Genomic DNA, 22,329 nt, shown 5'->3' on the forward strand with positions numbered 1-22,329 from the left:
CAACACTGATAAAATTATGTAATATTTCGAATTTGAGTTAATTACCTACATACCAATTTATAAAAAAAAAAATATTTTTGTATTTATGGACCTATGGATGGATTTAACCCTTAATCAAATATTGGGAAATTATTTCCCACATGCCACTACTGTAATTTTTTTGTTTTATTTCGTTTTTGGCAACTCTAATCAGTACCAACCTTAGGGAAAAATAATCGTACAGAATTTTTTAATTTTATTTATTTGCAACATTTTGTCTTAAGGCGCGAACTGTCATTGTATATCAATGTCAAAAACACAGTTTGAAATATTTTGTGAAAAAAACCGGTTCAAACGGAAGATTTAAAAGTTTTTGAAGAAAAAAATCTGGTAAGTGCATAAACACAATAATATTGTAAACTAGACTTGTTTTCTGAATGTTTCTTACGGTTTTTGGGCTCGCAGCATTGATATTTGTTGTATTTTCTTAGGTTTAATTATGTGGGAAATTATTTCCCATTGTTTGTTCCTGCATTTGAAAAATACCAATTTCTATATATACAATAAATAATTTGTCTGTTGCACTATATAAGTACCTAAACAGGTATAGTTACTTATAATTTTATCTAACTTACACAAAATTGTCAGCGAGTAACTCATATATGGAGCTTTCTCGAGAGTTATGACTGCGTTTGTGTGATTTCTCACTTGATTTTTATAACTATTATATTTTAGAACTATTTGTACTGCTCAGACTACCAAGTTAGTTTAGACTTCCTTTTATTTGTTTTAGCTATTTAAATATGGACGCTAAAAAGTTACAAAAAGTTCTACCAAAGAAAAAATTGGAGGAGGTGGTGCAAAATTTAGACAACTTGTCTGATTTATCAGCCTCAGATTCTGAAGATGACTCATGCTATGTCAATAGCATTCATTCTCCATCCGATACTTACCTCAATCAGCTTGACGATAACCTAATTGAACAACGTCTTGAATATATCTTCGGGTTCGAATCGAATGAAGATAAACAAGAAACGCCTACTATACAAGCCCAACAGATTTCAACGGATGCCTTACTGACAGCCTTAGGAGAAACATCTCATATCACAAACTCCCCAACAACAGACTGTGTTCCGCCTGTGGAGTAGGTTTGTGTGCTAAAAATTGCTTCAAAACCTTTCACACTGTTCCACCTCAATAATATTATTTTTCTTAGTAATTAAGTTTCAGTTTATATTAAAACTATATATCATTCCTAACGTTGTTGTTTCATTTTATAACTTTATTCACTCATATAACAGTATTTTTTTCAATTTTATTATATAAGACAAAAAAGAAACAAGTAAAGTAGGAGCAACTTACATGTATAGAACTTGTAGTAAAAATATATCAAAAGTTGAAAGCTATTCCGGATAATGGGAAATAATTTCCCACTTAATTATATTTTGCTTTGAAATACCGGATACTGGGAAATAATTTCCCACTGCAAAACCCCCATTTCCCCCCTTTTTATAAAAAAAAGGAGTTGTTTTTCGAAATCTACGGCACCCACTTACCTAAAAGCCGTGACCAGATTTCAAATTACTCGAAAAATAAAGTTTGTTTGATTAAGGGTTAAACAAGAAATATGATTCGTGTCAGAACAAGACTGTGGATAATTAAATAAGTAAGTATGCATCACAGGTGATAATGTTATTTAGCACGCTCTTATTAGATATGATTACGTAACAAACGTTGCTTAGGTGACGACAGAATAGCAGTACCGACGAGCCGGTGTGGAACTCTTGAGAAGAGTATCTTCTAAACCTATAGTAAACCTATAGCTCCTATAGCTCCCAACACATTCGATATAACATGTACGACTTGGTGTAAATAAGCGTGTTTATAGTTTTTTTAACTATATATTATTAAATTATATTTAATATTATTATTTTTATTTTTGAGCTTCACTGTCCAGGAAAGGTCAAATTTGAGACGTTGTGTGTAGAGTAACGGAATTAAACGCCTTGTCTAGGTATGGGGAAATAAATGAGCTGAGTGAGAGCTTGTGAGCGAGTTGCTGTCCCATTGTGCTATGTATTGTATTATATTCTTTTTTAACTAATAAAAAAAATAGTAATTAAAACAAAAATAAACAAGAAAGTGGTTTATTATACAAAAAAAATACAACCTTCTTTGACAATCGATCTGCTTCATTTATCTGTATTTTAAATATTTTTTAATTAAAAGGAAACCAAAAACTAATATTATACATCCTTATATCTATTTATAGAGAGCCTTTTTTTAAAATAAGTACATAAATAAAAGAAAATGTTAATTATAAGATATATACTAAAATTGTTTTAAATGTATGGTTCAGTACATTTTGGAAAAATATTATATTATAGCTTAACTAATAAAAAAATACAAACTAAATAGCACTAAAAATTTTACATAAGGAAGAAATACTTATTGTTGAAAAATAATCTTGTATTTATCTTTCTTTTTTTATTGATTATGCCTATTAACAGTTCACATACTCATACGAGGGTAGGTAAAGGGAACTAGAACTGCACATTTTAAGCTTAACTTAACGGATTTGACCAGAGCAGGAATATAATTGGAGCAGTCATGGCGCAGGAATGCAAGAGTGACTGTAAACGCGATAGGTTGTGGATTTGATTTTCATTTCTTCGCTCTGATGTCGAGACAAAATGAGACACGATGGCGGAACTCGACGCTGTGGTTGCATGCCTCTAAGAATACACTTATCCAAAAATGTGAAAGGAAAATTATGTGCAGATATATATTTTTTTAAAGTAAACATTTCAGAAAATATTATGACGTAATGATGTACTAAGAAATTATATGACATTAAATATTTTTTAATGAATTGATATACACAGTAGCGGCGTTAGGGTAGGGTGAGGTTGGGCGATGGCCGAGGGGCGCTGGACTATAAGGGGCGCCGCGACATAAGCGGGCGTCTGCCCGTTTATGTAACGGATGCTATTGGGGAAAGGGGGGATTGGGTTGCGATGAGAACATTTTGCTCATTTTATTCGTGGGAGCCGGTTTGCTTCTCTTCCGACGATCCTGGTACCTGTGCCGCTGCCGCTGCCGATGTGGTTCTGCAGGGCATGGAACTTTATATTCTTAGCACTGTAGTGCCTCGGTAATCGGTGACAAATCACAGCCTTGGTTTGATACGTATTGCCAACTTGCTACCTTTAGCAACCGTGAGGGATATCAAATCTGGGCAGAGGCACTAGTTACTAAGGATTCAAATGTGAACTCCTCATATAGGTAGTATAGTCAAGCCTCTAGGTACTTTAAGCGGCAACTTACCAGAGCAAGTTTCGAGCATATCCCCAAAATCGGCGAGAACCTTGAGTGCTACCCTTCCGGAAATCATCACTTTTGGGCGCCCTCAAAGTCAGCACTCGGTAACCTTAGCAAGCTTTCGCTTCCACCATTACACACATGAAATGACATCTTGGTCTATTTGCCTCGAACTTGGCTTTGGGTGACCGCCGCCGCCTACCTTTCCGCGGTGCCAGTGCTCAATGTCTAAAGTTAAGTTCAATCAAAGCTATTGGGCGAGCTCTGTCGTCTTTGGACATTCACAAGTCGAGCGGGCCAGAGGGCCTTTAGTACTCCGTTCATGTCGTCCTGAGCTGACACCGGTGCTAACTCAGTCGGCGTAGTCCTAAACTCGTAAAAGAACGCTCTTGTCCACCCGATCTCAAAGGTTCCGATCCACTACATGCCTATGACCTCCCTGCTCTCGAAAGTGATGGAGATCATTATAAATAGCCAGCTCTTTTTTTTTATCTGACGGCACATTGGGCCTTAGCGTTTCGAGTGACTGCCAGTATCGCGATCATCTGGAAAGCAAGACCAAGTTAACCTCAAAGAAATAGCAGAGCGCGACAGTATTTCACGCCAAAACATCGATTGGCCCTGAATAGGGCCAGGTTCGGCTTCATATGGAGTACTTCTCATCTCTGGGCTGGTGCATCATCATGTATCAGCTTGAACCATTTGATACATACGCACCGCATACAACATAGAGCCGTACAGAACGTTGGAGCCTCAATGATGTGTGAAAGGCTTGACACATTGGCTTTGTGCAGAGATGTCTTCTCGCTGTGCTTTCTCTAGTGCCTTTATTACGGGGAGTATTCTGGAGAACTGTTTGACCTGTTACCTGCCGCCGAATTTTCTAACCGCACAGTACGTCACAAACTGAAGTACGTGCCACTCCACTTCTGTGCGGTTTGGTAGGAATAACCTTCCACGCGCCACGACTCTGTGGAATAGCCTACCTACGGCAGTGTTTCAGTGTTTAATATGACATGGGTACCTTCAAAAACCACGTTTTCTCCTTTTTTTCTCTGATGTTACACGAGGTCGTCGGCGGTGGTGTTCACTTACCATTAGGTAACCAGTACGCTCGTTTGCCTTATCTTTTTTTCAAATAAATAAGGAGGGGTTTCCAAGCTGAAGCTAATAAGGACAATCTGCGATCGACTTAACAGCTTTATCAATCGAAAATGAAATTGCAAAAAACATAAGAAAACTAAAACCGGCACTGGATATACATACAATTTATACTATTTAAAGTAATATAAAGTGTAAGTTTGTTTGGATGAATGTGCTAATCTCAGGAACTATTAGTTCAAATTTAATAAATCTTTTTATGTTATATAGTCCAATTATTGAGGAAGCCTATAGGCTATGATGATATTTCGATGTAAATAGTACAGTTATGGTGCAGCAGCACCGCAATTGAATGTAAACACAACAGTTGGGAGTTTGATTTCCATTTGGGGAAATGAATTATTTTATTTATGGATTTCTGCCACTCAACACACAATGTGTTAAAAATTGGGTGATGCTTGGTGGTGGATTGCAGTGTCTTAAAGAGTGCCCTATGCTTACCCTGCTGTATGCATGATACAATATAAAGATTTTTAAAAAATAAGTTTACATTATTTCTCTGTTAAGTGAGTGTATAAGTACATATAATGTAAATAAAAGTAACTAAAAAAAAATTAAAGTTATATTTAAGATATTTTTAATCAATTATTTTTAAAACAAAACAAATATGTTTCTTATTCATTCAAATTAAGACACTCCACTCCCTACTTTCTGCTCAATTCTACAAAACATTAAGTGTCGAGTGGTGAAACCTAATGCCACTGCATTTGGTTGTTGTTGCATTGCTCTGTTTACTGGAGAAGGCAGATGAAACTAATTAAAATGTCATTTTTTTTAATTGGCTTACAGCATATCAGACTTATAGCAGGGTAGGCAGAGAAAGCTTTGTCAAGATTCTCTCTTCCCCATTTTATGTTTAATTGGTGTAAATAGGATGAATTGAAATAGTCATTCCCCTAAATTTTGTCCTGTGAGGTCAGATGCTGACCAATTTCTTACAACTGCCTTACTTAATCCATATACAATAAATGTTAAAACAAAAAAGAGTAAGCATTAAAAAATACACTTTCAAATACAAATCAATAATACTAGAAAAAAAATGATGCAATAAATCATAATCGCTTATGAATTCTATTTAGATGAGTCAACAGTGATTGTTTTGCCTTAAACTTTAAAGAGCAATGATCACATTCAAAGGTGACATTCTTGAATGTATGTTTGTTTGTCACATGCTTGATTAGACGCTCCTTACTTGTAAACTTCTTTTGACATTTCACACAGGCATTCTCAGCTAAAATCTGCTTTAATTTCATATGTCGACTCAAGCAGTATCTCGATTTGAACGTAATGGCACAAGATTCACATTTAGATTTGCTTTTTATCTGATGCTGAGTTTGACAATGTATATCCAAGTTGCTTTTCTTGTTAAACACAATTTGACACTCGTGGCATTCGAAAGTTGCTTCTTTTTGTTGAGTCTGATGATTAGAAGTCATGTGGCGGAAGAAATGACTGTTTTGTGTGAATTTCACTCGACAATATTGACAGGTGTATATATAATTTCTATCGTCCTGCTTGGGCTCCTCCTTCTTTCTGTTGGCCGGCCTAGTTATTCGGATCCTTGGGCCCGTTCTCACCGGTTTTTTATTCATCACTAAGCCTTATTTTATAAGTTTATAGCATTTTTGTGAAACACACACTAAATAATCAACACGTAGACAAATATGTACTAACGCATATTAGTTATAATTTTTTATATAACATAAATATATTAATATTTCAATTTATGTTTAAAGTATTGATAAGTTATTGCTAATATATTAATAATTGCTGTATATTTTGAAAATATTTCACAATTTTTGTTTTGGATTCTACACGCGAAACGTCAAAAAAATATAGTTTGGCAAAATACGTTTGGAAATGCATGTGTTACTTTCACTTGAAATTTAAAAGGAAATAATTTAAAATAAAATTAAAATGTACATTTATTACGTTTTCATTAGCGTTATTTTTAAGTAATAATTATTGTTACTTGTAGTTTTAATTTACATTTATTAATTTGGAATGTCTGACTGGCTTACTATTTACAAAAAAATATTAGACAAATTAAAAATCCTACTTACATATAGATAAAATTAATTATTATATGAAATCAATAAAATTACAAAAAAATCAAAGAAAAAAATTGAGAAAAGTTTTATTTTCATTTTTTTAAATCCATAACGTCCATATCCATAACGTCAACAATTATTTTTTGGCGGTGTAAACTTACAATTCATATCTCAATCCATTATTTTATTAAAAAACAATTCTATTTTAATATTAAGTAAATACCTACATTTTTTTAAATATTTACCTCAACCGAAAACGAACCTGAACTTCAAACAACGTTATAAGTAATTACTCAACAATAAATATAATAAATTATCAATTTCTCGAACAGATTAAAACAATTACATAATAAACATTACATAATTTAAAGATTTCAATTCTGATTTTAGAAAATCACGTACAAAGATTTTTCTTAACACGTATCTTATCTTTTATTTCAACAAAATGGTTTTATTACCTTATAACTGGTTAAATAGCAGTTAAATTTCAATAACCAAATATTTAATAAAATGATTACTAAATAGTTTAAATGTTAACAATATATAAAGCGTGCTTTTTGTGATTTTTAATTCATAATTTTAATAAAGATGCACCGTTTGGGTGTTTTAATTTTATTCGCAATTGTGAGTTGCGTTTATTGTTTTGACAAATCGAAAATCGTTGATACAAATGAAGGAAAAGTGGAAGGATATTTGTCGGAAAGTGGATTGTTTTATGAATATTTGGGTATCAGATATGGTATTCCATACAAGTTTAGAGTGAGTATAATATTAAGTATTATTATTGAATTATCAGTGTAAACGCGATGGCTGTGAATTCGATTTCCACTCGGGATAGTCAATTATTTTATTTTCGTCGCTCGCGTAATAAGATAAAGCGAAAGGCAACGTCTCGTAAATTAGGCGGTGCATGGGTGTCATAACACTAGGTTCCGTCTGCTAACTCCATTCTGCAATTGCAATATCTACTGAAAAATTCACTCGTTTTGCTTTGACGAAGAGATGAAATATTATTATTATATATCTATGTTAATATATACTACTATTATAAACCTTCAAAAGTTTGTTTGTTTAGGCGCGCTAACCTCAGGAATGTTTCACTGATTTGAATTGATTTGTTTTTCTGTGTATCATACATTGTCACATATAAGTATATTCTGATTTCTTACACAATTATTTATTTCACCAGGCGCCATCACCACCACCAAAGTTTTCAGGAGTTTACAAAGCGAATAACCCGAATGTACTTTGCCCACAATTCTTTACCCATGATCCTCTTGCTGCTCCAAGTGACAATGAGGACTGTTTAGTACTAAATATTTACGTTCCGTCATTCCCAAATGCCACTTTCCCAGTCATGGTGTTTATCCATGGTGGAGATTTTGGTGTTGGGTCAGGATCTCCAAGCTTTTATGGAGCTCAGTACTTAATTAGTCACGGAGTAATCGTCGTAACTATAAATTATAGACTAAATGTGTACGGTTTCCTCAATTTGGGCGTAAAAGAAGCTCCAGGAAATGCTGGGCTGAAGGATATTAGGGCAGCTTTGAGATGGGTTCAGCAAAACATTGATAATTTCAATGGTGATCCTGATAACGTAACGGTGTTTGGTCAAGGTAGTGGTGGATTAGCTGCTATATATTTAACAATGTCCGAATCTGCTAAGGGTCTATTTCATAGAGTTATATCAGAAAGTGGAACGCCTTTTGCGCCTCGGTCTTTTGACCCAAAACCTCTCAACACAGCTAGTCAAGTCGCCAAGTCACTCGGAGTAAATACGAAGAAATCTAAGGAACTGCTCAAAATATATTCAGAAACTGACATTAACAAAGTAGAAGAAGCCATAGAGAAGCAAATGAACGCAAAATCTGTATTCCTGCCGTCAGTAGAGTCGATTTTTGATGGAGAAGAACCATTTTTGACAGACACACCATACAATATACTTTCTACAAGAGGTCGCAGCTTCAATCCTGTGCCTATGATAATTGGTCTTAATACAGTTGAAGGCTTAACTAGCACTTTGGATTACTACACGATAACAAGTCAAATGGACAGAATAAAAAACGAGGATTATAGTGCTTTAGACCAAAGAAATTTAATAGTGCCAGAAGAAGATAAAGAAGAATTTAGAAACACAATAAAAGAAACTTTCTTTACTAACACTAGCTCAGACGAGGTTTTAGTGGGTGGGATAATCAATTTGAACACCGATTTTTCCTTTGTAGGACCAGTTTCGTTGTTTTCGGAGTTATATGCCAATAACTCTGGCATGCCAATATATGAATACATATTCAGTTATGTTGGCAATAGGAATTTAGGCAGGTTATTAACGAATAGTAGTTTAGGAGCTACGGCAAATAGAGACGAACTATTTTACATATTTGAATTAGAAAGGCTCCCCTTACCAATGGATGAGAATGATGCAAGAATTATAACTTTTATGACAATGATGTGGACGAATTTTGCTAAATTTGGGTAAGTTAATTATTAATTATTTGGTAAAGCGCGGCGTAGAGTTCTATCAGTCAATATGGACTGTGTAATAGAATAGAGAGAAGGTAGGGAATGGAGAGTTTTAGCATAAGCTTCCCTTTGCCAACACAACAGCTAGTCGAGGAAAAACCTTAAGCTATATTTAATTATACTTATTTAGGAATGGTATATAATATATGGTAAACACTGAACGTAGTGGGATTTGAACCCGCACCTCTTGGAAACCATCCAAGCGCCATAATGTTGTTACATATAATGCTCACAATATAAATAAGTTGTACCAAGCGTATAAGAATTAATATTCGAAATAAGCTATATGAGAACGTATGGCTTAGTGGTCAGAGCGACCCGATGCTTTGAATACTTTGCAATAGTTGGTCGGCGTAATTCGTCTGACAGCCGTCACGTACTATTTATTCATCCGGTTTAAGAGTTCCAATTGCAATATTTATTAAAATTGGAACTGTTAAACAGCATTAATCGCTGACCCGGACCGGGGTAATATAATTTGAAAATTCTTCCAGTTCTCCCACCCCGGACCCTGCGAATGGGGAGTGGCTGCCCTACCCTCACCACTTGGCTATAAACATCGAACCGCAATACGTCGCCCCACTGACGCCAGATCGAGCTATGTTCTGGAGATATTTCTATTATAAATATGGTGCTGATATACCGAAATAGTGTGTAATTTCATATATTATAATTTTTTTTATAAGTTTAAATAATTAATTAAGATGTATATATTAAAAATTACTAAAAAACTTATTTTGTTTCGGAATGGATCAGCCCAGTTTTGTTTGAAATTGAAACCCTTATAAATATAAGTCTATACACTAGATTCAACCTGCGGCTTTGCTAGCGTGAGGTAGCTCTGACTCTGGTGGTCATGAGTGTAGAAATAAGGAGAGGCTGGCACGACCCACCGGTCGTGCCCACCCCAAAATATATTGTGCCCACAGTCAGATCAATATCTCTAGATACCTGATACACCCATGCCGCAAGTATAGCGGGATACAACGAAACGATTACAGCGATACAGGTGTAGACTATCCAACACAATAATAATTTGACAATTCATTCATTTATTGTTTTTAAAAAATCATTGGAATAATTCGTAAAATTTCCTTTAGATTTCTTTAGAAAGAAAAAATCCAAAAATATTTTTTTCTAATTTCTTTATTTTTTAAAATAACAACACGCTAAAACTTTTTATATAGAAATACTTAAATCTAAAGACCTTTATAAATAACGACATATATATATAACCTATACTGTGATGTGAATTTAAATCAGCTTCACGCTATATCCTGCACGCTGCAGGGTAGGCAGAGACCCATTGTTAAGACAATATGAATTTAGAGATTTTTATACTTTATTTTATATATTTTAAAACAGCAGCACGGTAGTTACTCATTCTCCATCTAATTTCGAGACATTGGGGAAATTAAAATAATTGTAACAAACACAAATTGTGGGTTCGATTTCGACTTGAGGAAATGAAATATTTAATGAAAGTGTTCCTCGTTCAGGTAACCAAGCAAAGCGCAGCGCTGAGTTCTGCCACTCAATACGAAATTCCTCAGGACTTCGGCGGAAAGTAAACGGAAGTGTCTTAATAAGAACGGAGTGTCTTAACATTAGGTTCCCAGGTTCAATCTGTCAACCTTGCCATGCATGAGATACAGAATGAAGCTAAAAAATACTGTTTTATAATTAGATATTCATTAATAATATTCTTTTTAAGGCACTTTCATGAAAAATATTTGATCTTATACAACACACACCAAATCTTATAATGATAGCTTACATTTTTTATGCAATAAATAATTTTAAAACAATGTATATTTCTTCAATTTATAAAAAAAGTATTTTATATCTGTGTGTATCAAATAAAATCGCCTTATATGAGGCGATGTACATATGTATAATATCCTTATAATTCATAAACAGTAGGCATCTATTCTTAATCAGTGGTTGCTGAACGTTCAACCAAACAAACACTTCAGCTTTATAATATTAGTACCTATAGAAATAAGCCAACATTTAACATACATTATTTAATTCAACATAAATTACGTAATTTTCTGTATTTTTAAAATGACAAGTATTTGCAATATACATAATTATATGCTTAAATTGTTATCCTATTCCGCCTAAACATATTATTTCATATTCAAAATATTTTTTGTCTATAACTTAAGGCACTAACTTTTAAACAGATAATATATATAAAAGCTATAATCATTTTATAATACTTCCTATAAATATTTTTTTCTTCAGTAAATAAATTTGTCAATGTCAAAGTGATCTAACCTATATTTGTCTTTGCTCAAAATTCTGTTCTGTTCTGTTTTAAATATAAAATGTTCTATTCGTTGATTATGATTTGTGGTGTTCAAATATGAATAGTTTTCTTTTTGGTATATCAGATGGCTATTGAACATAACATTATATTAATGATACAACGGATATACTTACATAATGTAAATGACTTTTGCGCGGGTCATTTACATGACATACACTTTTTCCAATAAAAATATAAGTTAGATCACTATAGCATAAAGCAAGACAATCACCACAAGACACAAAACGTTGAAGTTTCACACCAAACGCCAAAATTCCCGCAGTAACTTGACAGCTGTCACTCCGAAATGACACATGACAATCGAAACCAATGTATTTATTTTAAAAACCGACAATTTATTTATGGAAACGCTCAACTCGAACTGTCGGAGCTGTCGCTTGATTCGTGTCGCTTTTTCTTTTTCTCGCGTCGCTCGTGCTTGTCGCGCTTAGGGCTCCGCTTGGGGCTTTCGCGACGGACCCGATGATGTCAAATGCCTGAGTCGTCTGTAGTATGATGAATGTTGTTGACCGACTCCTCAGAGGATTCCGTTTTTTGTTTTCGTTTGGATCTGGAAGGTGTTATTTGTAACAAGACAAAGCGCGAACACGGCAGAACTAATCTGCCAATCAACACGGAATGTCACGAAAAGTTGGCAGAAAATGGGGAACAGAGAGTCTTAGCACTAGGGTCCTTCTGCCTACCCTGCGAAATGTGCTAGGGTCAACTAGTGACGTACTTACACTTTTTTCTTTTCATTATCGACAGTCACTTGCTCCTTAAAGAATTTCGATATCTCCAGTTCCTTGATTTCATCTGAGTTAGTTAAAATTATTGCTCTGAAAAGAAAACATTGTTATTAATAAAATTACCAGATGCAGCAGCACTTGCAGATTCACCCACGTAGTCAAATGGAAATTACTTACTGTAGTGTAAGTATATACAGACATACATTTTTTAGCTTCACTCTGTATCCCGCATATAGCATGGCGTGAAAACACTCCGTGACCCACAGACAGTCCGAATTCGAGCGAACGTATAGGCTACATTACTGTAAAGGCTAAGCTCAATCCGTTCAATTTTTGCGTCAAAGTGAAACTAACGTGATAGATATTGTCACAAACTTTCTTATTTATAATATTACTAAGATATAAATATTCTTAAAAATTGTGTATAGAAGGAAGGCATATAGAAGGGTAGGCAGAGGGAACCTGGGAACCTACTATTAAGACACTTCTGTTCCCCACTTTCCGCCGAATTCTGGAAGCATTGCGCGTTAAGTGGCAGAAGTCAACGCCGCAATTTGCCTCGTTACCAGACCGACGAAATGAAAAAAATATATATTTCATTTCTTCGTATGGAACCCACACCGCCCCTGTCGTGCTTACAGTATGCTACGCTACGGTACGCACGCTTGTGGCCCTGCACCACGAGGGGTCTGTATCATTATACTATTATTTATATAATTTATTAATAATTTTCTAAGCAACGTTTCGTGTATACAAGCCACAAAGTAAGAACAAGCATACATCGTTAACCGGGATTTATTAGATTTCCACGTAACCGTGGGTGTAGGCTGTAGCCTTAATGTTGACGATTGATGCTATATCAGCTCAGTGTGACATTGTCTGTAACGATTCCCACTCGCTGGAATGTTAGATACATTATTTTAAATTAGGTTATTTAAAACTAATTAGTCGACCCCTGCTCGTTTCTCTTTGATTTTTCGACCTATTTTGCGTTTGTAAATCTTTAAATGATCTCTGTCTGTACACGAAAGGTATATGAAAAAATATATAATTTTTTCATATACCTTTCGCATTTAACAGTGTAATAGAACCTAAAACAATGATTATGAAAGTTTTTATCTGTGCATTTGTGCACTCTTATTTCAGAAGCGGCTTATCCGATTTAAATGCAGTACTGTTTGTGTGTTGTTTTCATTATTGTATCTTGGATGACTCTTTTTGACATTTTATGTTTGATTTATTTCGAAGGGTTCATCTATAAAAAAAAATATCAATAGAAACAAGATAAAGCGCAGCATTGGATTCCGCCACTCAACGTGCAATATTGCGAATTGGAATGTCTCAACAGAGAGCTCCGCTGTTAGATTATCTTTGCCTACCCCGCGGTATGCGGGATACAGATACTTTATCATAAGTGTACCTCACAGTTATCATAACAACAACTTTATAAGATCCAATTTCTAATTAAAGTACCTTTTCCTATAGAACGAATATAAAAAACAGTTTGTCTAAAGCTAGATAGGTATACGTTATCAATGGGGTGCGGAGTCACCTTGGCACGAGCTTCAAATCACTGTTTGTAGGGTTGTGCGAATACTACATTTGTTGCTATCGATGTCTATACTTTGTGTGGAGTCATCGGTCTAATAAAAAGATAAAATAAAGGTAATTTATATTTTTCAAGATTGGATCTATAATGATATGACTTTCCTGGTCATTGATTTTTATTTATTATATATAGCATTCAAAAATATTGTTATATAGCAGAGTAGGCAAAGGGAACCTTGTGTTAAGATACTCCATTTCTCACTTTCTGTCCAAATTTCGAGACATTATGTTGTAACAGGTGGAAATCAAAGCCACATGGAATTAAAATAATGAATCTCAAGATGCGACCATAATCCTCAAATATAAAAGAACCTTAAAACTAAAGTACCTATATTATATGATTTTGCAAAATGACTCTGAAAAATTGATACATAATTTCTAAGTTTTTTACGTGCTTGTACTTTTATTAAATTAACTTTTCTATTCAAAATCAGTAATCTAATAATATTCTGAAATAATAAGATCCGCTTAACACCGCAATTCACAAAAATGAATATTTTATAAAAATAAAAAATCCAATCTATCGATAATACAACAATGTCTCACTATTAAGGGAGCGCCAAACGACTTTAGGGAAAATAATTTGAAATGACCCTTTCTTTATATATGAGTACATATAGTTATATACAAATATAGATACTTCTTTGTGTTTGTCACGCGATAGTGGACAAAGATTGGTTGAAGTTGTCAGTGTGAGGTAATAATGGAAGTGTTGTCAGTCTAAAGATGATTAGTTAAGTTAGTAAAGCTAATTAGTTGCGATTGAATGTTTTTTATAGGTAGGAATAAATTCAACTGTCTATCAAACTTCCATAATCTACAGAAAAGAACCAATTTCCACCTTACTCTTTTTGTGTCTTCAGGGTGTAGGGACCACAGCTTTTTCTTTCTTACGACAAACACTAGTGAAAAGTTAGTGAAGAGAAAGAAGAGAAGACGAGAACTTTTCATGGACGAGTTTTATTTTGATATGGACATTCTCTCTAATCTCTGGTAGAGAAAGCGTGGTGTTGAGTTCCACTACTGAACATAAATTAAGCGGTGCCCGGGGAACGGAGTGTCTTAGCACTAGGTTTCCTCTGCCTACCCTGCTAACTGCAGGATACAGCGTGAAATATTTTTAAATATACAATGTCATTATCTTACCGTATACGACCACTATCGATCCTGTCCTGTCTTTTATCGCTTATAATGGATATTGAGGTTTCACCAACTTCCGGTCTCTTCTTATGCTTCTTCACTTTGTGTTCCCTAAAAAATATAATGAAGTTTAGACACTTCTCAATCTTTAAACACACGTGCTGTCTGTACATGGAAGATATGTATGCGAATATTATTTTTCGAGGCATTAAAAGATGTAAGGAAATCCAAAAAAAATATATATATATTTTTAAGTGTTATTCCACATAGGTTCACATAAAGTACAAAAGTAGTACAGAGAGAATGAAAAATCTGAATATTTTCAAACTACCGGCTGGCTTTTACATTACCTATGTTTCTTGTCTCTCTCCTTCTTATCAACGGATTTGTGTTTGCGTCTCTTTCTATAAACCGAACCGCTATTAACTTCGTCGACTTTTTCCAAATGTAACACATAAAGTCTATATATTTGTAGTAGAATTACCTAAAAAAGTAAAAGAATGTAACAAGATGAAATATTATTGTTTTTCCCATAATAAACAAGCTGCTTCACGCTTTATCCTGCATTTAGCAGGGTAAGCAGAGTTAACAGGAACCTAGTGTTAAGACCCTGCCTCCCACGCACCATCAAATTTCCGAGGCATTGAATGTTAAGTGCCGGAACTCAACACAGGGCTTTGTCTCGTTACGTTATGTTGAGTGAAAATCGAACCACTACTCACGCCAAGAAACTTTAAGCTGACATCGCGTCGTTCCGTAGGTCAGGTACTCAGTAACGTAAGAGTTATAGCTTACATATGTATATATAGAATAGCGGTAGATCAACGGAAAATAAATAAAATACTCACCAAAGTATTCTTGCACGTGAAGAATATGTTCATATAATTGATAATTTTATAATGGGCAATGATCAACAGTCGGAAGGCCAGGAAGGGGGCGTCTTGAAGCGCTATATTCATTATTATCGCACAAACTTCTATAGAGCAACAACACGCTGTGCTCGTGTTTCTGTAGAAAGAAAAACCATATGTTTTATGTTTTTTTAGCTTCACGCTGTATCCCACACATAGCGGGGTAGGCAGAGGGAACCTAGTGTTTGGACACTTCGTTCCCCATTTTCCACTGAATTATGGAGGCATTGCGTGTTGAGTGTCTGAACTTACGCCGCGCTTATACTCTTTTTTGAAAGCTTATTAAATTTTAAACCTATATATAAAAAAAATATTATCCATTATATTAAAAAGGATATTATAGATAAATTCAACCAGCGCCTGTTGTTAACCGTCCAAGCGCTCTAACCACCGAGCCAATGTCACCGAGAAATTCTTATACAGAAAGCGTAGTTAAAACTGTGGTTTCATTTAGTGAAGTGAAGTGGTGCTGACAAAAACACTCTGTATGTATACATATTTACAATATATTTTGTTGTTAGCATCTCCAACCTTCGTGGGGAGAATTTTATGATAAGAGAAGGAGAGATACTAATGATAATGCTAATTAGTGATTGATTTTTATATTGATAATAATAATATGTGAAATATAAAAATCTTCAATGTGAAATTTGAACTTTGAACCTATTGGTCATCACATGTCATTGGCTCTATCAGTGAAGAAGTCACGTTACTATTAGTTAAAGAGGGTCCAATGTATTTTCCACCAATATAATTTATTTATTTTTTATTATAATTGCTTTATAAGAGCACGCTATATATTAAATGTTACTTTAACAGTTTTTTTTAATTTCACATAACTCAATGTAAGTATCATTGATACAAAAGTCCATATATACTTAAATAAACATATTTTGTTAACATATAAGGAATTGAACCCACGATCCCCGGAATAGTAACCAACCAACTAATCTAATTTGATTATTATAAGAAAACACATAAAACAAAATTAGTAGTTTTTACAACGTTTATATTTTAAAGTAGCAAAAAGCATAATAATCAAATATGTACAACGATACAAAAGTGGTATAACCCATATTATATTATTATAACGATAAGAAATTCGTCTTGTTGAAAGCGCTAATCTAAGGAAGTATGCGTTCAAATTGAAAAAAATGTTTTTGTATTGGGTAGTCAACTTATTGAGGAAGGCGAACGAGGATGGCTGTATAATTTTGATATTTTAAAATTAAAATAATAAAAGATATATTACTACAGACTTTAAATTATTAAAATACGGGTTACACCACCTTTGTTTCAAAAGCTACAGTTGACAATATATTATTAGAAATCAAAAGCTTATAAGCAAATAAGTAATTCAGTGTCTATAACATACATACATATGAAGTACGGGTTCGAATCCATTACATAATTATGTTGTAACTTGTAGTTAAACCTTGTAACTCTGTCTTGTTGTCTGTCCTGTCCACGGTCATCGATCGGCGAGTCCGCCACGCACTTGACCCGTAAATGTTTATTATTTAAAGATTTTCGTAATTAAATTAAAAACAATGTCTTCATTCTCACATGGTACGGCATATATATATACAAATACAATACAAACAAGACATATATAATACGTTAGATATTACTTTGAAAAGCACTTTTTATTGCAGTCGCATTTTATAAAACCTTGGTCAGACCCGTGAACTGATTAACTGACTCGGTGCGGTCCGTTTAATGTGAATAAATGGCTATTTAATGTGTCTAAATGCGGCTGGCCTAAGACAATTCAATATTTGAACAAAATAAAATGTGTATGTGAAGTATATATATTATGTATGTTATGTGAAGTGGGCTAGAGGGTATATATACTGGAAAACCTTATATTTTAAAATTATGAACATAAAGAAAAACTAAAATAACGAACTATCGTTCGAAAATAAATAAATAAATTATTTAGTCATTACATTAGGCATTAGTTCCTCGTTATATGTATTGAAAAAAAACATTACTAATATCTCACCCTGTCAAAAAACAAGCAAATCTTCTAGCACAAATTCTCCAATCTTTTAAACAGAAAAAAAAAATATAATTTTTCTCTACCCTAAATGAAACAACCAAAAAATGTTATTAAAAAACGACACCCATTTTCCAGTACATGACCTTTACCCAAGCATGTGCATGCGTGCATCACATACGTACATGTCAGACCTATGAGCTGTTCCTCGTGACTTCCTGGATTTAGTAGCGGTTAGGACCACTGTAAACTGCATCAGAGACCACGACCAGATGGCCAGGGTGAGGAGAACGAGCACCTTCTCTGTAGCAACCTTCTCATCTTTAAAGGAGTCAAAAAATTCTATTATGTCTGCTGCTGTACCTAGAAACAAAAAAAATGGTGTAATGATGACTTATCTGCCACTACTACTACTAGCAGAGAAAATCTAATGACAATCAAGACATTCTGCTGGGCACTTTCCACCAGATTCAACACTGCGTTTTATCTTATTACCAGAGTAAGGAAATGAAAATAATGTAACCCCGGAATAGTTGTTGAACCTACAATATTTACTCCAGAGGGTACTTACCAATATACACCAATAGTAACTGGCTGAGCTGGTCTCTGGTCAAGTCTCCTTTTGGCAAGAGCCATCTTCCCACGATGAGGGTCAGCATCAGGAACTGCTCGATGAGTGTCACCCACATGTCTGTCGGTATCTTTGTTGCGCCGGGGATTGATATTTCCGTCTGTTGATGAATTTGAATATAAATGCTTGTCTTGAGAATAAATAAAAGCGGCTCACGCTATATCTCCAGTAGGCAGAGGGACCTTAGCGTTAAGACAGTCCGCTCCCCCACTTTCCGAGTCATTATGTTGAGTGGCGTAACATAACGCCAAAGCCCGCCTTTGTCTTGTTAGCAAAGCAAGTAAATGAAAATATTAAATAATTCATTCCCCAGATTGGGAATGGAACTCACAACCGTTGCGTTTACAGTGGCCTCAAATATGATTGTGTGAATTAAAAATGCTCGTGCTACGAATGAATAAAAGCAGCTTCACGCTTTTCGGTATCTAAAAAGTCTTTAACAGTTCCAGATTACTGATATTTCATTATACATCTAGAGATCTCTGTTATGCCTATACTTACTTCGATTACAGCATAAGTGCTATTTGCTTTCTTCTGCAATCGTAAATCCACTTTGTGCAGCTCCAGTAGCCATATCGCAGGAACAACGAGACCGAGATAGATGAAAACTGATGGACAGAACCTGCGGACAAAATATTGTTATTATATAAATTAAACTACCGTTTACCTGCGGCCTCGCCCGCGTTGATCAATTGTTAATAACTAAGCCTCCTCCTCTACTGTTTTCCCTATATTTTTAATTGTCACTCCGCATCTATACACAGGATCCCGACACAAAAACAAATTTCAAATGTAACTAGTAGTTCCTGAGATTAGCGCGTATAACCAAGTAAACTAAATAAAATATAGACATCCCCGAGATCAAATGTGAACCCACAACTGTTGTCTAAACATAATGACGTCATTTAACTTGACTTTGACTCCGTCACAGCCCGTTCAGTTAACCTCTAACTTCCAAGCGTCAAGGACTGTCAGACTCTGTTGAACATTCACAAAGAACTAAAATGTCATCCTCGTCCGAAAATAAATTACCCCTTTACCCATTATCAAGGGAAAAAGTCAGCTTCACACTGTATTCCGCAAATAGCAGAGGAGACAGAGGAGATAGAGAGATATTGTTCAAACACTTCGTCTGTCACGTCTATCACCAGATACTCTCCACGTCCACTAAATATCTCTTGAGTGGATAAAGAAAGAAAATTTAGTTATTCATTATTCAGTTTCTTACTCATTTAGATTCTAATAACATTAAATTCGCCTTTGCCTTCGCCTTAGCCTGCGTGGTCAAAGGGAAATAACTAAAGACAGTGTTTGACATATTATAAGTGCGGGAGAGAACTAGAACCTAACATAATAATCCTCTACACGAACCAGTAATGCCTGAGATTAGTTCGTTAAATAAACACTCTCGTACTATATAATATTAGTATTGCGTATTGTAGTATTGTTGTAGTATTGTCTACTAATAATTGGGGAACTATGATATCTAGATACTTAGATATGCGAAACGTACAGAAAAAGAAAATGTGCACCTGGAGTATTGTGCGCTCTCTTGCCCCTACAGTAATATAAGAAACATGAGTTACGTTGTGAATGTGAATTTCCAATAATTTACCATCAGGTCACTAAAGTTACTGCCTCATCGTTAAAAACGAACCGGTGTAAGAATAGAGGCGAGATTTTTTTTGCAAATCAATTATTTATTTTAGTGATGAACGTACAATTGACTTGAAAACAGAACAACAAACCCACAACTCTCGTGTCTACAGTCATAGAAAGCAAATATTGCACCTACAGGTGTACAATTCTTTGAACGCTAATGGGCCTAAAGGGACTTCCGGCGGCGTGTCATCACCACACCCTATCCTGTAATTCCCTAACTAGAACCAAATGAGGGTACAAATGACTATTTAGTTACAATTTTAGACAAGATAATCACGAAATTAGTATAATATTAATGTTTTGTCTAAATATAAGTTTTTTTCTATACAATATGATTGAAGCTGTCATGGTGCAGTGAGAAAGCTTGACTGTAAACACGATGATAGTGGATTCGTTTACCACTTGGTATTTGGTATATACTATAAGTATTCAAAAATTATTTTCTTTTTCCAGACTCTAGTAAAACGAATAGTGGCGTAGAGGCGGAGAGATTGAGGCGATAGACGTAGAATAGTGTCATAATACTAGTTTCCCTATGTGTACCCTTTTATGCAGGTTAAAGCATAAAAGCAGTTAAGTTATTTTATATTTCTGTAGAATATTTAATAGATTTATATTGGCATTATCTAATTTAATCTAAGAAAAAATACTCGTTCAGGCATTTAGTATTATAGTAAATATTTACAGTTTAATATTTTTAAAATGAAAAAGTGCTGGTGTGGCGCAGTGGCATAGCGTCTAACTGAGCGTGTGCATGACGATTGTAGGTTCACTCGGAGAAATGAATTATTATCACTTCCACACTCTGGTGACAAGACAAAGCGCGGTGTTGAGTCTCGCCACACGTACCCCGCTATATGCGGGATACAGCGTGAAGCTGAAAAAATACAATAAAATTTTAAAACTCACCATTTCCACTCTTGATTATCTTTTATAGTAAGAGTGAAGAGTCCTTCAAAAATAAGAAGAAGTATGGGAGAAGCAAGGTACCAGTACACTATGCTATTCTTAAACACGGTAACTTGCCATATTGCTATAATGCCATGACACGCGAAAACTAAGCGAGTTATAACAGCTTTGATTGTCGCCAACACTTTGCCGATGTTCGCCATCCTATTGATTTCCTTTGACTTTCATTGATTTCTGTTGATTTCTTTTGATTTTCATTAATTAGTATTTAATTATTTTATATTTCTTTCATTGTCATGTTTATTTAGAAAAAGAAAACAATAATATAATAAAAAAAAAAAACATAATAAAACACTCTTTTTATCATAATTATTTGAACAAGGCTTTCATAAAGGCACTGTTATATTTTTAAATGTTTAAGTTTTTTAAAATGCTCTCAACTAAATTTGCCTGTTTAATTTTGAAAGTTTAGCTTCAATTTAAGAAATGAAATAGAAATATGATTCACAATTTAAAATTAATTTGTCATAATTATAATTGAAAATGTTATTAATTTAGCGTATATTTTTCTAAATAAAGAATCAAATTAATAAAATAAATTGTTTAAAAATATTATTTTCTCAATACTACTTGGTCCACAGCCTTTAATTACAAGTTTTAAAACTTTAATAAAAAAAGAAAAAAGTGCACGACACGTGCAAACGTTAACGCGTATCCAAACTAGCTCTAAAGACTATCTCTACAGGAATGAAGAGAGCATTGTGTTCTGAGGGAATGTTGAGTACATATCGAGTGTGTTATACATTGATGCTTATTAAGAAAACAAGAAATTAGACTTATCTACAGCAGGTATTATACGAGTGTATGTAGTTTAGAAAGTGTAGTCATCGAACTCACAACCTGTCGCCTTTACAGTCGAAGGCATGTGACTGGGCAAAGACCGGCGTTAAGTTCCGCCACTGAACACCATTACTATAAAAACGTGCAAAAAACAAGCAATGTATATAGTACGAGGGTAAAATCCACATATTTCTTAATATTTTTGCGCGCGCATCTTTGAAATTGGCCAATCAGGGTAACCCTAAAAAGGGCTGTTTGTAATATAATAAAACTAAATTGTCTGTTTGTTTATTGCTTTTGTTTATATTGAGGTATATCACTAATTGCGAACTTAGTCATTTAAATTGTACACGATTTTTATTATCTTTTTTAGTTTCACGCTGTATCCCGCATGTAGCAGGGATGTTAAATGTTACCAGAGCGAATTCGGGATAACCCACAACCGTGCACAAATAGACTGTTTCTCGAATTTTATATAATATACATACACGTATTACAATATTTTAGGTCAGGTAGAGCCAACTGAAAAAC

At 34.3% G+C, this 22,329-nt stretch overlaps 4 protein-coding genes across 6 annotated transcripts; 2 read left to right on the forward strand and 2 right to left on the reverse strand.

Moving 5' to 3' along the window:
* Positions 1-108: 108 nt before the first annotated feature.
* Positions 109-1,238, forward strand: LOC146538692 (uncharacterized). The gene is made up of 2 exons (XM_085187264.1): positions 109-369; positions 773-1,238. The coding sequence occupies exon 2, from the start codon at positions 783-785 to the stop codon at positions 1,125-1,127; it is 345 nt and encodes a 114-aa protein (XP_085043390.1). The 5' UTR covers positions 109-369; positions 773-782; the 3' UTR covers positions 1,128-1,238.
* An 875-nt stretch (positions 1,239-2,113) lies between these two features.
* Positions 2,114-6,298, reverse strand: LOC146538693 (uncharacterized). The gene has a single exon (XM_085187263.1). It carries the CDS (start codon positions 6,051-6,053, stop codon positions 5,514-5,516), a length of 540 nt encoding a protein of 179 aa, XP_085043389.1. The 5' UTR covers positions 6,054-6,298; the 3' UTR covers positions 2,114-5,513.
* A 767-nt stretch (positions 6,299-7,065) lies between these two features.
* Positions 7,066-9,755, forward strand: LOC146538694 (juvenile hormone esterase-like). Its single transcript, XM_085187310.1, has 3 exons — positions 7,066-7,271; positions 7,702-8,987; positions 9,530-9,755. The coding sequence occupies exons 1-3, from the start codon at positions 7,101-7,103 to the stop codon at positions 9,684-9,686; spliced, it is 1,614 nt and encodes a 537-aa protein (XP_085043436.1). The 5' UTR covers positions 7,066-7,100; the 3' UTR covers positions 9,687-9,755.
* A 408-nt stretch (positions 9,756-10,163) lies between these two features.
* LOC146538695 (transmembrane protein 26) lies at positions 10,164-21,688 on the reverse strand. 3 transcript variants are annotated; one of them, XM_085187319.1, is made up of 9 exons: positions 20,959-21,684; positions 18,889-19,009; positions 18,328-18,487; positions 17,951-18,119; positions 15,695-15,854; positions 15,197-15,330; positions 14,853-14,957; positions 12,093-12,188; positions 10,164-11,920 (listed from the first exon to the last, which is right to left on the reverse strand). In XM_085187319.1, the coding sequence occupies exons 1-9, from the start codon at positions 21,159-21,161 to the stop codon at positions 11,839-11,841; spliced, it is 1,230 nt and encodes a 409-aa protein (XP_085043445.1). In that variant the 5' UTR covers positions 21,162-21,684; the 3' UTR covers positions 10,164-11,838. The 3 variants fall into 3 exon arrangements, with proteins under 3 accessions (XP_085043445.1, XP_085043444.1, XP_085043446.1); XM_085187318.1 differs by having other exon boundaries at positions 17,942-18,119; positions 20,959-21,682; XM_085187320.1 differs by lacking the exons at positions 10,164-11,920; positions 12,093-12,188 and adding an exon at positions 12,196-13,741 and having other exon boundaries at positions 17,942-18,119; positions 20,959-21,688.
* Positions 21,689-22,329: the final 641 nt, after the last annotated feature.

The sequence above is a fragment of the Heliconius melpomene genome, chromosome 6 (assembly GCF_056956725.1).
Source record: "Heliconius melpomene rosina isolate 202511_hmr_F chromosome 6, ASM5695672v1, whole genome shotgun sequence".
In the NCBI taxonomy this organism is placed as follows: domain Eukaryota; kingdom Metazoa; phylum Arthropoda; class Insecta; order Lepidoptera; family Nymphalidae; genus Heliconius; species Heliconius melpomene.